General features: G+C 44.5%; 5 protein-coding genes across 6 annotated transcripts in view; 3 read left to right on the plus strand and 2 right to left on the minus strand.

Moving 5' to 3' along the window:
• On the plus strand, window positions 695–1,899 carry LOC109709884. Its single transcript, XM_020232256.1, has one exon. It carries the CDS (start codon window positions 807–809, stop codon window positions 1,806–1,808), a length of 1,002 nt encoding a protein of 333 aa, XP_020087845.1. The 5' UTR covers window positions 695–806; the 3' UTR covers window positions 1,809–1,899.
• Window positions 3,904–6,248, plus strand: LOC109709763. Of its 2 annotated transcripts, none has more exons than XM_020232079.1 (2): window positions 3,904–4,298; window positions 5,859–5,993. In XM_020232079.1, exons 1-2 carry the CDS (start codon window positions 4,077–4,079, stop codon window positions 5,871–5,873), a joined length of 237 nt encoding a protein of 78 aa, XP_020087668.1. In that variant the 5' UTR covers window positions 3,904–4,076; the 3' UTR covers window positions 5,874–5,993. The 2 variants fall into 2 exon arrangements, with proteins under 2 accessions (XP_020087668.1, XP_020087667.1); XM_020232078.1 differs by having other exon boundaries at window positions 3,915–4,298; window positions 5,795–6,248.
• Window positions 6,441–7,727, minus strand: LOC109709764 (neurofilament medium polypeptide-like). Its single transcript, XM_020232080.1, has 2 exons — window positions 7,514–7,727; window positions 6,441–6,827 (listed from the first exon to the last, which is right to left on the minus strand). Exons 1-2 carry the CDS (start codon window positions 7,637–7,639, stop codon window positions 6,573–6,575), a joined length of 381 nt encoding a protein of 126 aa, XP_020087669.1. The 5' UTR covers window positions 7,640–7,727; the 3' UTR covers window positions 6,441–6,572.
• Window positions 8,581–11,802, minus strand: LOC109710566 (protein MOS2). The gene is made up of 2 exons (XM_020233251.1): window positions 10,420–11,802; window positions 8,581–9,047 (listed from the first exon to the last, which is right to left on the minus strand). Exon 1 carries the CDS (start codon window positions 11,668–11,670, stop codon window positions 10,471–10,473), a length of 1,200 nt encoding a protein of 399 aa, XP_020088840.1. The 5' UTR covers window positions 11,671–11,802; the 3' UTR covers window positions 8,581–9,047; window positions 10,420–10,470.
• The window catches only part of LOC109710376, a 4,333-nt gene continuing 2,297 nt past the window's right edge, over window positions 12,069–14,104 (plus strand). Inside the window, exon 1 of the mRNA XM_020232897.1 lies at window positions 12,069–13,724. Within this exon, the coding sequence (XP_020088486.1) occupies window positions 12,069–13,724 (1,656 nt within the window). The remainder of the gene's footprint in view (window positions 13,725–14,104) is intronic.

The raw sequence follows: 14,104 nt of genomic DNA on the forward strand, positions 1-14,104 counted from the left end.
AGATGTCGAGCTAGAACTGCTCAAGTTACTACTATGTGGATCCGAATCCCATTGAAACTTAAAATATCAGTTAGCTTACGATCCGAACCTAGCGTTATCGGGTTCGCATCTGCATTGGTCGATCCGCAAGCCTTTTTTGAGTCCCTGTGCAGCAAACCAGTCAAACAAGCCATTGCTGAGAAACCTTCTTGAAAGACACGCTTCAATGCAATGCAATAAGATGGTGCGTGCATAGCATTATAGACCCAAAATACGAGTCCTAAACAAGGGGTTCACACAACAGGGAATAAGATCCCTAAAACAATGTACTAATAATAATGAAATTAATAAGGAATTAGGGAGCAGGTCCTTTTCAATCCAAATTATTGTAATTTCATCTCCTCACCAAATCCCCACCCACCTTTAACAAACTGTTAAACAAATGAGCCACCGCCGGAGGTGGCCCCATCTCGAATTGCCTCCTCCCTTTCAAATAATAAAAGTCAACCCTACACTCAACCACCATGACAGCAAGACCTCTTCCTCAGTTCCTCCTCGCACGCTGATATGACCAAAATACCCCTCCCTCTCACGGGGAAAAAGAGCTCGTCAGCAGGGGCAGAGTCGGCAGGTGGCGTGGATCAGTTATGCCCTCCCCATCTAGCGCCTCCGACCTGTGCAAGCTACAACACCACCTCAACAAACAAAAGGGAGACATGGGAGAAAAAGGTGTAGTACCAACTGATATGATGATATATCACCCTCATCATCATCCATAATAATAGTAAGCGGGAAATGTTTGTTGCCGAAGAAAAGCCGCGGAGGAGATGTTCGATGGAATGCCTCTGAGGCTCGGCGAGGGAGCTGTTCAGCGCCATGAGTGGGCTTTACAGAGGATCACCAATTCAGTCCTCAAATGCACGAGATGGCAGGTGGAGGAGACCACGGATCTCATCAACTGCCCCTACCACTACTTCTGCGAAAGCGCGTATCCGGGAGACTACCCATCCTTCGTCGACTTCTTGGTGCTTCTCTTCGCCGCAGCTTCTTTCGTATCCACTCTATCATTCACCGTTATAGCGCTCAGAAGGAGAACAGCTGCAGCAGCGGCAGCAACAACAGCAACAACGCCCAGAAGCAGCAGAAATCTGAAAAGAAAGTATCTTGTGCCTTCCGGCCCGATCTTCCTCCCGTTCGTGCTCTTAATTCTCGCCAGGGGCCAGAGAATCAATACAATCTTTCCGCTGTCTCAACTGGGTCCTGCAATACTCCAGCTTCTTCAGGCCTCAGCTCTGGCTTTTAAGAACGAGTCCGATAAGGACATCAGATATGCGGTGCTCGAGGCTTCCACTGTTTCCGGGATTCTTCACGCGAGCCTCTACTTGGACGCCATAATTATGCCTTACTATACGGGGATTGATGCTCTCAGCGGTTCGAGATTCTCCGGCGAGTGCCCGTCCTGCTTGTGCAGGACACAGGCTCTGGTCGTCGGGGGGACGGAGATTTCGTATCGTGGATTGTCGAAAACTACTCTGCTGATCATTTTCGCGCTGTGCGCGAGAATGGTGCGCAGAATGTATGGAGAGGAGAGATTCAGTTTGGCGGTCAAATCTGTGTTGGAGGGCATCAGTTGGGTGTTTGTTGCCAGTGACTGTGTTTACATGATGAACAACGGCCCGGAAGGGGGCGCGCTTTTTAGGATAGTGTATGGAGGGCTCTGTGTATTTATATTCCTCAATGTTTTTAAGATGGTGTATAGTTTCTTGAGCTGGGCAGAGAGAAGGCATGTCCAGTTAGAATTTGATAGATGTGATGATGAAATTGTTTGATATATTTTTCTGTAAATTGCTACGAGTATAGGTCTCTTGCAATAGAATTTCTTTTAATTAATTTAAGTTGGTGGAGCATTAAAGAGGAGAATTTGATGGTCCAATGTTGTAAAAACTTGACAAATTTATGAAAAAAGTTCCTTCTGTTGGGAAAAAAAAAGAAAAGAAAAAAGGATGTGACTCGTCGTTAAGTAGGGCACCTCTGTGGAGCCAAAATACTAAAAGCAGCTTTCTAGTAGTATAAGATAGTCTTGAGGAATTAGACTCACTTTGAATACATGACTATTATCAAAGAATCTCTTTTTAAAAAGTTTTTACCTTTTTCTTTTTATAGTCAGAAAATATACTATATATATATATATGTACGATAAGAGAGTGATAGAAAAATATTTCTATAAAATATAAAACTTATGCAAATCAAGCTGAGAATTTTAAGATGTGATTTTTACTCCTTTTGCCCTGCCTAATAACATAAGACAACGTTTAATACCAACTAAGTTCCTTGATCAAATAGGATTGTTCTAGAATAAACCTTCAATGGTTATTTCAATTTCCCTTCTCTTCAATACATTATGCGCTCACTATTTTCAATTATAAATTAGCTTGGGCAGTATCAGCTCCACAAACTGCAACACTTCCTCCGAACCCGACTTGCTCGGTCTTTCTCGCTCTCTATTTCCCTCCTCCGTCCCGCTCCTGCTCTCCTCAGCTGCATATTCTATCATCCCCTAGACGACAGAAAACAACCGATAAGAGGACTCTTATAGCTCCACCGGCAGGATTTACCATGATTTCTTCGGGCATTGAGATACTTCGTTTTTTTTTTCTCAATATCAAATTTGTGATTTTCTTCCATAGCACATCACGTTGGGTGTATTACCTTAGTCATATAAAGTCTGGTATCATGATAGCATTATAGTCTCGAATTCATCAGTGAGCTTATCTTCCTGTTCGTCTGCATACATATATCAATTAATAATCTATATCTATATTCTACATTATGGTTATGTCATTCTTCTTTGTATGTAAAGCTCCAGGTTGTTAGTGGTTTAAAGGCGAGGTCGCCGTAAATTTTTGTAGATGATAAATCTCAGTTATTAATGATGTTTAAGCTATTGAAATCAAGCTGAAGAGTTATCTATGCAAAGTAAAGGCTGTAACCGCGTCGTGTTAAGGATGTACGTAGTTTTCATCCATTTGGATATTTACCTCTTCTAATTCCTAACTATGATGTACCATAAAAGGAAGGAATTGAAATGAACAAATTACAGTTCCATTTAAGCATGTTGCAGGCTATAGTCAACAAGTTTGTGGCTCCTTTATTTTCCCGGCTAAGCAAGTTGCAGATGGTTTAGTTCCATCCTATAATAAAGGTTCCCATTGGTTCTGTGATGATAGTCTTTTTGGATAACTATTCTTCTTTTGAGCAATATGGGCTCTTATTGAAATTGTTCATGGACAAAGAAGTGTACAAGCAAGAAATTGTCAGGAGTTTGTATACATATAATCGCATTGCAGAGGGATGAGTTGGTGCGTCGAAAACATGCAATCCTGGATTGGATTAGAATCTTTATTGGCTGCATGTAACTTCTTGTTTTGAATCTCAGATAATTTGTTAAGAGGTTACTCAGGCATTCGAGATTGGATTAGATAAGAAGATCCAGTTCCGAGATAAAAGTCGTGCTCTTCCTAACTTGTTGTTCTCTTTTATATTATGCACAATCCTAATTGTTTGTTGTGACACACATACATAATTGACATAAATATTTATTAAATAAGGCTTCGTTTTGATTATTATTATTATTTTCATTCTTTTTTGTAACTTAAAGTTTAGATAGAAGGTCAAATGTTATAGACATTCATTATAGTATTTATTTATTTGGCAACAAAAATAAAAAAAAAAACAGAAAGAAAACCAAAAAAGGGAAAAAAATGTATTTATTGATAATAATGAATTTGTGTTTGAGAAACCCATGTCTATATGGTTTGGTGAGCACACCTAGTGCTCAGTTCAACTCATAATTAAATGAATTGGCTCGAGATCGGGTAACTTACTTGGTTTGGTAAATAGGCCATTAGCTAGCCCATGTTGGGTTGGGCTCGTTCCGACCCCATTATTTCCTAACGGAGTGCTCGCTGATAATAACGCGCCAGTGTTGGGAACAGCGGAGAGAGCCGCGGATGCTAAGTTCTTAGATCGTAGCAGTAGAGACTAGAGACTAGAGGCTAGAGAGAGTGGGAGAGACACGAACTGCTCAGCTGGCGCACATGCTATTCCACGGCGGCGGAGGCGGCGGTGGCCGTGGCGGCGCCGCCGCGGCCGCGGCGAGGATGCTGGTGAGGTATTTCTCGAGGAAGCGGGGCCAGGACGTGCGGCGGATAAACCCTAAGGTGCCGAGGGAGGAGGCGTCGGAGATCTCCAAGGGACTCTACCAGATCGTCAAGGATCACGGGCCCCTCACCGTCGCCAACACCTGGAACTTCGCCAAGGTAGTAAAAATGGCGACTTGGCTACTATCTCCTCTTCTCTTCTCTTCTCTACTCATCAGTGGCGTCGAAAAAGAAGATTTTTTTTTGTTTTTGTTTTTGTTTTGGGGGTGTGTGTAAAATGAAGTGGCTTTTCGTCTATCCGGCTTAATTTGGAGTTTGTAGGATCTTTTGATGGGGTGGGTTAGCATAGGTGTGAGGGTTGGGCATGCACGTAATGTGCTCGATGAATCGTCTGTCTGATGCTGAGTCTCGGAAACTTAACCTTTAATAGTTGCTATAATCGATTTGTATTGGTAGCTCCTTTATCAATGTGTTTTCTTTGTCATTTCTATATGTTTGTGTTAGTTTCGTATTGTGACCTGAATTTCAGTTGGTTGATAAGGATATATCATATATGTTATTGATCATACATCAGAGGAGCAAGCTGATTTGTTTAATAATGCACTTAGTGGGAATTGATTGGAAGCGGCTACTTCCCGTAAGTTCACTTATGTTGGTTAATGATCAGAATGGAATGTTATATCATCGTGTACTAACTTGTTTATCATTTCAAAGCAGTTATTTTTTTTTCTTGCTTATACCATTGTGCCTGTTTACTGTTTTAGTATGTCGCCAAATCGTTGTGATGTCGTAATGCATCTTGATTGCTGAAATTTAGGGTGTAGAGATTTATTCAGTAGTTGCATACACTGTTACTCAACATATTGACGCTGGGGCAAGAAATCCATATGCGATAATCTGAATAATGATTTATATTTTCGCTAGAGAGATCATTTAGTTGCTAATGCTTCATTACTTTCTAGTTGTGGTGGTAAATCTGATAAAGCTTTTTAAAATGGAGCCTGAGAAAGGGTGATAATAATGCGAAGGAATGAGTAGTCAAAAAGTTCCCAAATTTTATACTTGAACACCTAGCTGGCCGATCTGATTTTTGCTGTGTATATTGGTTTTGGCTAACTAATTTGTTGACTACATTTTACATTGGAGAGGAAGTGATATCTCTTCAATATCAATTTATACCTTTTTCCGCTTGACTAGCTTTCGTTTACACAATGACAGCCACAATAGAAATACTTGTATCAACTATCAGAAGCTCTTCTCTTCTCTTCTCTTCTTTTCTTTTCTTTTTTCTTTTTTCTTCTTCGTCCTTCTTCCTTTTTTGGGAAAGAGCGAATTTACGGAATATGTTCTTATTTGCTTTCTGGAAAGCCACAAAACTTTATTGTTGCAACTTTAATTTTGACATTTCTGCCGAATATTTTTTTGTATTATGCAACTAGCTTTTGATTCATTGACTAAGCAATCTAGGCCCTGAACCTTTTCCAAACAACTCATCTACCATAATTAGTTATCGACATGAAGAACATATGGATGCCTATTTCTCTTCTATTAAACAGAGTTCTTAGGTGTTTGGATATCCTCTTTCATTTAATAATGTGTAAGTTTCTTCTTTATCTAACGGCAGAAACTTATGACGCCATTTAACTTTCAATCAGGATGCAAGTATTAATGGCTTAAACAGCAAAACCCACATGAAGATAATGCTCAAATGGATGACAGGTCGAAAGATGCTGAAGCTGTCATGTACCCACATTGGCTCTTCCAAAAAGTTCCTTTATTCGAGTCTTCCTGAAGATCCGAAGGCTGCTCAACCGACGACTCCTTTGCCAGTAACTGAGACCTTGAAAATTTCAGTACAGGGTAAGAAGGCGAGGAGGCCGAATCCACCCCCACCCAAAAAAGGAGGTGAAGCTTTATGTTGATCTTATATAACAAGCTTATATTCTTAGCTTTCATGTTGGTTTTGAATTTTCTTATTTGAGAGGGAAGCCACTGTTAAATTTTCATGTTGAATCTCACTTGAAAGCATTGATGAACTTCTGCATGGATGATTTTGATATGGCCCTGTTGATGATCATTGTGGTATTTTAATGTTGTTCTTCTGGATGATCCCTGTGGTATTTTAGTTCAGTGATAACTTTAAATTAAACTGTTATTCATTTTAAATAATGATACACTGGTACTTGATTTTATTGAGTTGTTGTTCATGTTAGTTTTGTTTTAAATAAATTATTTAATCTAGGGTTTATCATGTACTTTTGCCCTGCAAAGTATTGGAAACTCCTCATCTATATATCAGAATTTGCACAATGGAAGGAGAAGGAAAAATTCCATTTAATCCATTACAAAGAAAAGTATACAATACAAGAGTTCATCCTTCTTTACTCCAATTGAACGGCGGATTATCATGTATCTCTTGTTCCTTGATAAAGCTCAGCTAGTTTTTGAACCCTCAGTGGCGGCGGCCAAGGGGTGATCCACAACTTGAGATCTCTTCTCCTCTTCTTTGCTCTCTTTTGCAACTTCATTCTTTGGTGCATCCTCCTTGTCCTCGAGCTTTTCCGGCACTACCGCTGATGACTCGGGCTTCAACTCTTCACCAGTTGTGGCGGCTGGGGAGTTGGGCTCCTCCGGTTTCGGCTCAGAGTGGTCGACGAGTTGGGACTCATCAGCTTTTGCAGCCTCGGCCTATCAAGTATGCATTTTGCTTCATGCTCTCTCAAGAGGGAAATAATATATAGTGTGAAAGTGTGAAGAAAAAGGAGACCCTTGTATTATAACTGACTTGATAATTCTCGAGCAGGATTTTCAAAATGTTTAGGTTGATTTATTTGGGGTCTATTTAGGCCAGGGTAGATCTTCTGCAGAATTGATATTTTGAGTTGAGGTGATATTTTGAGGTGAGGTGTTTGAAACTCTAGCCTGAGCCTCTCTTTGCTAGGTGCTGACTATTTCTTTCCAAAGTAGACAAGCTTTTTCAAAATCGGGGCACATAGCTATTTTTTGTTTGAAAAATACTACTTTTTGAGACCATTTGGCACTTCGGATCGGACTAGATTGGATAAAATGAGGGACCGCTGTTGGGAAAGGAGGGTTAGTGATTTGACAGCATCGGCCCGATAGGCGATAGGTTGTGATTGAACAGAGAGTTGAATTTGAAACATCCTGTTGTATTCCATTGAAGACGCATCCTGTTGTACTCCCAGCAACTCCTGATGCCTATGAGTCGCTAATCCCTTTTTTCTGACCCAAGATTTATCTTATCTTATCTTATAGTGTCTAATCTAATCTTAAAGAGCCAAACGGGACCTTAGTGTACTGAATCATTTTTCTAGGGTAGTGATAAAAGGGTAACAGATGTATGAGATTGTTACCTCGGTTTGAGCATCACCGCCTTCGACAGTCTTTACCTCAATCTCAGGGACAGCCGAGTCCACGGCCGACGGGGTCTCGGGGTGGGGGCCAGCTGCCTCCGCCGGTCGGCTTGTGCACCCACCCATCGAGACTCAGTGCCGGTGTCTTTTGTTTGCGGGAGGGATGGCAATGGTGGGCTCCTCTTGTGGAGAATATATAGAGGTTCCAAATGGAGGAATGAAGGGTGGAGAGAAAGAGGAGAGGAGGGGAGTGGTTTGTGTGTTGCGTGCCTAATTTTGGAGGGAGGGGAAGGATCGTTTCTCTTTTGACCATTTCAATTTCAAATGGGGCTGACCATAGATAATTTTTGTTTTTGCCTTTCTCTTTTTTCTTTTTTTTTTTCTTTTTCTTTTTCTTTTTTTTTTTTTACTTACTTTGGCAGGGGAATGCACCTTGAATTTTCCGATTCGTTTTTTGCAATGTGATCTGCGGCCATCCGAAAATATTTATTCGCCCGTTTCGCGTCAAATGAAGCAGAGTTTGAACACAGCAAGAAATCAGATCAAGAGGTCTCATTTGGAATGGACGCTGAAATAATATATTCGCTAAAATATTATTCAAAATGAAAATTTCTAATAAATTAACATTTTCATCCTTTTAGTTTATTTTTTCAAAATAAAATAAAATTATTTTGTAAATAATACTATTGTATCATATTGTAAATGTCAAAATTTTTCAAGAAGCCAAAAAATAAAAAGAATCTACCTTCCAATTATATAAAAGTATCTTCACACTGAATTAATTATGATCAGATAACTTATTTTTTCACAAGCCCATTTCGGCGAGGAAACAAATTTGCAATTTATCGAACGTTGAATGACCATTCATTCATACTTTCCTTTTTTGTCAGTAGAATGATTGGAAATTTTGTTAACTATTGACTCAAAATGAATAATCATAATCATTTTTTATGTTTGTGAAAAATGAAAGGATTGCTAGCCCAAACCTCTATAGGGCCATCGTAATGAACTAACAAAAATGCAATGTGATCCAAGTTAAAGGCCATTTCTGTACACTCTTGTATCAATCAACCAAACATGCACGCGTTAAGTAACTCATCATACACAAGTTCCAAATCTCAAATCAAACAAATATAAGATAATACAATGATCAAGATAGTACAGGAACTTTCCATACACTTTACCCAAGAGTTTTCATGGATACCATGGCTTTAACCAGCCAAAATTCCCTGTCCAATTTCGAATTCGGAAATATCAAAAGGTAGAAAACCAGTAAAAATACAATGATCATTGATGATGCGCTTCTTCAACTAAAAATCTCCTCTAGTACGTACTCAAGTTCATTGATCGGACAACCGGGAATAACCAAATAATCTTATATCCTGCTGCTGACACATAGCCAGTAATGTTTGCAGACCATTGTACCAGTGTAAAGGGGCACTAGATTACCAGCATAGCGATAAGCTTAACTCATTGATAGCAATGTGCCGATGCATGATCTGTTCTGTGCAGCTGCGCAATAATATTCCCCCACCTACGTGGCACATTCAATAGAAGGAAATAAAAAAACAAAAGAAAAAAAAAAATGAGAAGCTATTGGTAGGCAATATGAAAAGCTTTCCATGCAACTAACATATGCAATGTAATAGAATCCGAGAAGCTGTGCGTATTTTCAGGGCCTACTCCAAGAAGCTCATGCTAATAACCCATACTCCAAGCATTCACCAGTGAACTTTTTAAAATTTGTTTATCCATACTAGATGTAAAAATGCCATTGTAAACAAAACCTATCAGGTGTAGGGCTTACTTGTAACCTACAAACCTTTTCTAATGTTTGCTTTCTTTGATCATCATGGTATCAGAGCACTAATATAACCAAAATGCAAGAGATTACGAAAAAGAAGAGTCAAATTAAAAGGGAGGATAGCCCCATCAGAACCAACAAAAACACAAAAGCCGATCAGGCCTCCTGCACTTAACAATAGCCACCAACATTTCCCCAGGTAAAGTTCTCCAATATATTCAAAAGGATAAAACCAATAATTTACAGAGAATAATTATTAAAGGGGGCAAAGTACAATCCACTTGGATTAAGGAGCTAGGAAAATAATCCAGAGCCATCACATTAGCATGCAAATGCAGATTTGTTCGCAATGCTTAAGTCTAGTGTTAAGGATCACTTTGCACACACTAGCCAACAAATTCAAGCATGCAGAGAAAGGTAGGGCCCGATTGGGCATGCGCTGCATGGCCGAAAGTAGCAATGGATGCGCAACCCACAGATTGGCCCCCGTTTGGTGCGACTAAAGTTTTCCATTTTGACAAAGGTGGCAGATCAGTCACAACACAAATTAACTGCATAAACCTGCTTTTTCCTAATTACTGATACAACTACACATTCCAGAAGGACACACTACAATTTGCTGCTCACAAACTAGTCTAAAGTCATAAAGTAATTGCAAAACTAAAATTTTGTAGAGACAATACGATAGATCCTGAATGAAACATACAAAATTAACCACTAACACTCGACAATCCATCTTATTATTACAGGCATGAGTAAAGTTTTGATAACTAAATTGTTTTACAAGCCAGAACCAACAGATCTTAGGCTAGCTAGAAAGCAGCTTCGCTTTGCCATTGACCTATTGCGACAACGGCCATTCTCATCCTCAAGCCACAGGCGGAGTTTTATCCATTATTACTAGCACTACTACATAAGTTCTGTTAGCAAATTGCATATTGCATACAGTACACTCAAACTTCAATAAACAGCCAAATAAGATCAGCAATTTCAACATATTCCAACTTGTTCTAAAGTTCAATTAGATGATAACTATTGCAGGAGATCCATATGACCTAAGGCAGAGTAATGTAACAAAATAGGACAAGGAAAAAGATATTACCTGCGCTCAATTGAATAGTAGCTTCAGTAGATAACAACCATTCTCCAACAATCAATAGCCAAGGTAAGCTGGATCGCCGACATACTCGGCAATCTGCTCGAGCCTCACATTAAACATATCATGACTATCCGCATCCCTGACTACTCCGGTCTCATCCTCTAAATTCCTCTCCACGAGGCTCCCATAAACACCTTTATGTTTTCCATAGAGCACCAGAACTGACCCTCCCCTCTTCGGAATTGCGGTCTCGAGCATATCCTGATCCACTCCTTGCACCAACTCCCTGCTCTCATCCATGGAGATATCGCACATCGTGGGCCCCACCACATCCACAATCCTCCCCTTCTTCAGGTACAGCTTCCCTCTCATGAATTCTTTGCTGATAACCCTAACCTTAATGTGGCTCGTGAGCCATCGGTCCGAGCCCTCCTCCTTCTCCCTCTTATTACTGCTAGTGCTCGATTTGCAGCCCAAGCTTACATCTTTCTTTCTCTTCTTCTGTTCTCTCCTCTCATCCTTAGAAGCCCTAACTTTATCCGACTCCCTGTCCCTGTCCTTGTCCTTGTTATCGTTCTTGAAGACCCATTCTCCCCTCTTCTTCTTGGGATCGGCAGTGGATGGATTGTAGCCCAAACCGGTGGTGCCGGCCCGCCGATCGTATTGGACGACGTTGGTGTCGCCCTTGGTGTTGTTCCGCCCAATCCCCTTCCCCTCCGACCACCCGTACCCGGCGAGGAGCGCGGCGCCGAAGCCCTCCACTGCAACGTCCCGGAACTCGTCGAAGCCCCGATCTTCCGGAAGGGTCTTCATGTCCTCCTTGTACCTCCTGAGGATCGAGTCCTCCGCGGCCGCCCCCGACTTCTTCGATTGGGAATCCTCCCGGTCATCGGGCGAGGGTTTGGGATCGGCGGCGGAGCCGGATCGGAGGGTAAGGCCGTAGGCGATGTGCGAGGCGGGGCCCTCGCCGGAGGTGTCGAGGACGAACTTGGCGGCGGCGGAGGGGTCGTCGGCGTCGGCGGCGGAGGAGGGGAGGGGGGGCATGTACTTGGCCTTCTTGGGAGGGTGGAGGAGGTAGTCGGCGTTGGGGATTGGGGGGATGACGAGCCTGGAACGGGCGTCGGCTGCTAGGGTTTGGGAGGGGTCGAAGACGGTGACAAATTCGCGGCCCTCATCGCCATCGGCAGCGGCGGGGGCTCGGGAGGAGTTGGCGCGGGACGAGGGTTTGGAGGAAAGGGAGAAGGAGAGCTTCATCTCTCTCGCTTATCCCCCCTACTTCGTCTGCAGCTTCGATTTCCAGAGATGGAGAGACCGAGGGAGGCGGAGAAGAAGTAAACAGTGCGCGTTTTATTACCCGGCGTCGATGCGAAAAGAAATAATACAACGCAAGCCGTTCTGATTCGAACTAGGTGCGGGCGTGCCGCGTGCGCCACCAAATCGACAAGAGGCCATCCGAACCCGACCCAATGGATACAAATTCCTATGGACTGCCAACTGAGCACGCTGAGATGGCCCATCTGGCCAGCCCGTTTACCCTCAAGGTCTGGTCCATTCGGACCCATGGAGGCAGGCCCATCTGACGGCTCGCTCAACGGCGGAACGTTCTGGCTCCTTCCACGGCATTCCTCGGCCGCCGCCGCTTCCCCACAAAAATGAAAATGCTCTTCGCTCCTCGTCGTCGCAGGCGAGACCATGCTCCTCCTCCCCCTCCACCCTCGCCTCCCCGTTCGGTCCCCAGCGCGGCCCCTCCTACTCGCCACAGCAACCATGCACTCCTCCTCCTCCTCCCCCTCCCCCTCCCCCTCCCCTTCGGCTCAACCGGCAGCAACTACCCAGAACCCGCCCAAGAGACAGCAAACCGCCATCGACTAACCAACCGCACCAAGCACTCGCTCACCTCCGGTACGCCCGGTCCCCGGGCCTCGACTGGGCCCACCACCCAACCCCTTCCTCCGCTTCCCCGACCCCGCAGCCTCCGCCTCCGCCTCCCCACAGACGCTCCCCCTCATCCCTCCGCGCCCCCACGACTCTCCCCACTACCCGCTCCTCTTCGCCTCCCCCCCCTCCTCTGCCCTCCCCTCCCCTCTCTCTCCTCCTCTCCTTCTCCCGCTCTGCTCTTCGACTCCCTCTCCCTCTCCGCCTGGAAGACCACGGGCCTCTCCACATGGTCCCTCCGCGTAAACCCTAGCAGCGGCAACCTCCACCCCACCGAGGCCCACCTCCTCATCCCCCCTCTCCCCGAGAGCTCCCCCTTCCCCTCCCCGGTCGTCGCCCACTACTCCCCCAAGGATCACTCCCTCGAGCCCCGCGCCTTCCTCCCCGCCGACCCCCCGCTGCTGGCTTCGCTCCTTCCTCCTCCTTCCTCGTTGATGATCTCGCTCTCCTCCGTCTTCTGGCGCGAAGCCTGGAAGTACGGCGAGCGCGCGCTCCGCTACTGCAACCACGACGCCGGCCACGCTCTCGCCGCGGTCGCCGTCGCCGCCGCCGCACTCGGCTGGGACGCCCGCCTCCTCGACGGCCTCTCCCACGCCGACCTCGAGGCGCTTATCGGCGTCCCCCAAACCTACCCTCCCCCGCCGGTGCAATTGCCCGACGGGCCCGTAAGGGGGAAGCTCCCGTGGATCGAGGCCCAGCACCCGGATTGCGCTCTCCTTATCTTCCCCGCCGGGACGAACCCTGCTGTGGATTACTGCGCCCTACGGTCCGTCTTAGCTTCAAAATTTTCATCTTTGCGGTGGCTGGGGAAGCCCAATTCGCTTAGCAGGGAACATGTTTGTTGGAATGTCATATATGAGACCGCCGAGGCGATCAAGAAGCCGCCTACAGGCGAGCGCTTCTCGATCAACCCGTTTCGCAGGAGCGCGCTGATTTCGCAGAACTTGTATAAGGATTTCACGGTTCGAGAAGTGGTGCGGAAGCGGAGGAGCGCGGTCGATATGGACCGGGTGCATGTAATGGAGAGGAACACTTTCTACCAGATTCTCTTGCATTGCCTTCCTTCCGGGGAGTTGGGTCACAGAGAGGAGGGTGAGGAGATAAAAAAGCAGGGGAAGCAGTGCGCATTGCCGTTTAGAGTTTTGACATGGGATGCGGAGGTGCACGCCGCGCTGTTTGTGCACCGGGTCGCAGGCCTGCCCAAAGGGTTGTACTTCCTGGTGAGGAATGAGGATCACTTTGATGCTTTGAAGTGTGCGATGAGGCCGGAGTTTGAGTGGGAGAGGCCGGATGGGTGCCCGGATGGGCTCCCCCTGTATCGCCTCGCACGAGGGGATTGCCAAGAACTTGCCAAGCAGCTGTCTTGCCATCAGGTAGTAGGATTTATTGTTTGTTTTTCTCTTATAGCCATACTTGATGACAATTCGTAAGTGTAAATGCTCTTTTTCACTTTGATTGAATGCTATGGATTCTATGCCTTTGCTGTGATGCATTTTGATTTGCCAGTGCCATTGTTGCAATACGAAAATACCGCTATATGTCTCTTAGGGCCTGCTTGACTGGTTAGAACTTCTGTAGTCCTGGTTTAGAAGCACTAATAGCTTAGCTTTATCATTAAAATTGGCTGCTTACAGCTACAATAGGAGCTAAAGCCTTAAATTGGAGCTCCTGTTTTTGGAGCCCGAAAGCCCATTTCAGCTTCCGCCTTCGTGCGATAGTCAAAGTTCAAGGTTTTTTTTTTTTTTTTTTTTTT

The sequence above is a fragment of the Ananas comosus genome, linkage group 5 (assembly GCF_001540865.1).
Source record: "Ananas comosus cultivar F153 linkage group 5, ASM154086v1, whole genome shotgun sequence".
Lineage (NCBI taxonomy): Eukaryota > Viridiplantae > Streptophyta > Magnoliopsida > Poales > Bromeliaceae > Ananas > Ananas comosus.

Bases quoted from the DNA above. Each gene is read 5' to 3' on its own strand.
- LOC109709764 (XM_020232080.1), bottom strand. From the start codon at position 7,639: ATGGGTGGGTGCACAAGCCGACCGGCGGAGGCAGCTGGCCCCCACCCC. The intron at 6,828-7,513 runs GTAACAATCTCA...CATACTTGATAG, and splicing joins GCGGTGATGCTCAAACCGAG to GCCGAGGCTGCAAAAGCTGA.
- LOC109710566 (XM_020233251.1), bottom strand. From the start codon at position 11,670: ATGAAGCTCTCCTTCTCCCTTTCCTCCAAACCCTCGTCCCGCGCCAAC.
- LOC109709884 (XM_020232256.1), top strand. From the start codon at position 807: ATGTTCGATGGAATGCCTCTGAGGCTCGGCGAGGGAGCTGTTCAGCGC.
- LOC109709763 (XM_020232078.1), top strand. From the start codon at position 4,077: ATGCTATTCCACGGCGGCGGAGGCGGCGGTGGCCGTGGCGGCGCCGCC. The intron at 4,299-5,794 runs GTAGTAAAAATG...ACTTTCAATCAG, and splicing joins ACACCTGGAACTTCGCCAAG to GATGCAAGTATTAATGGCTT.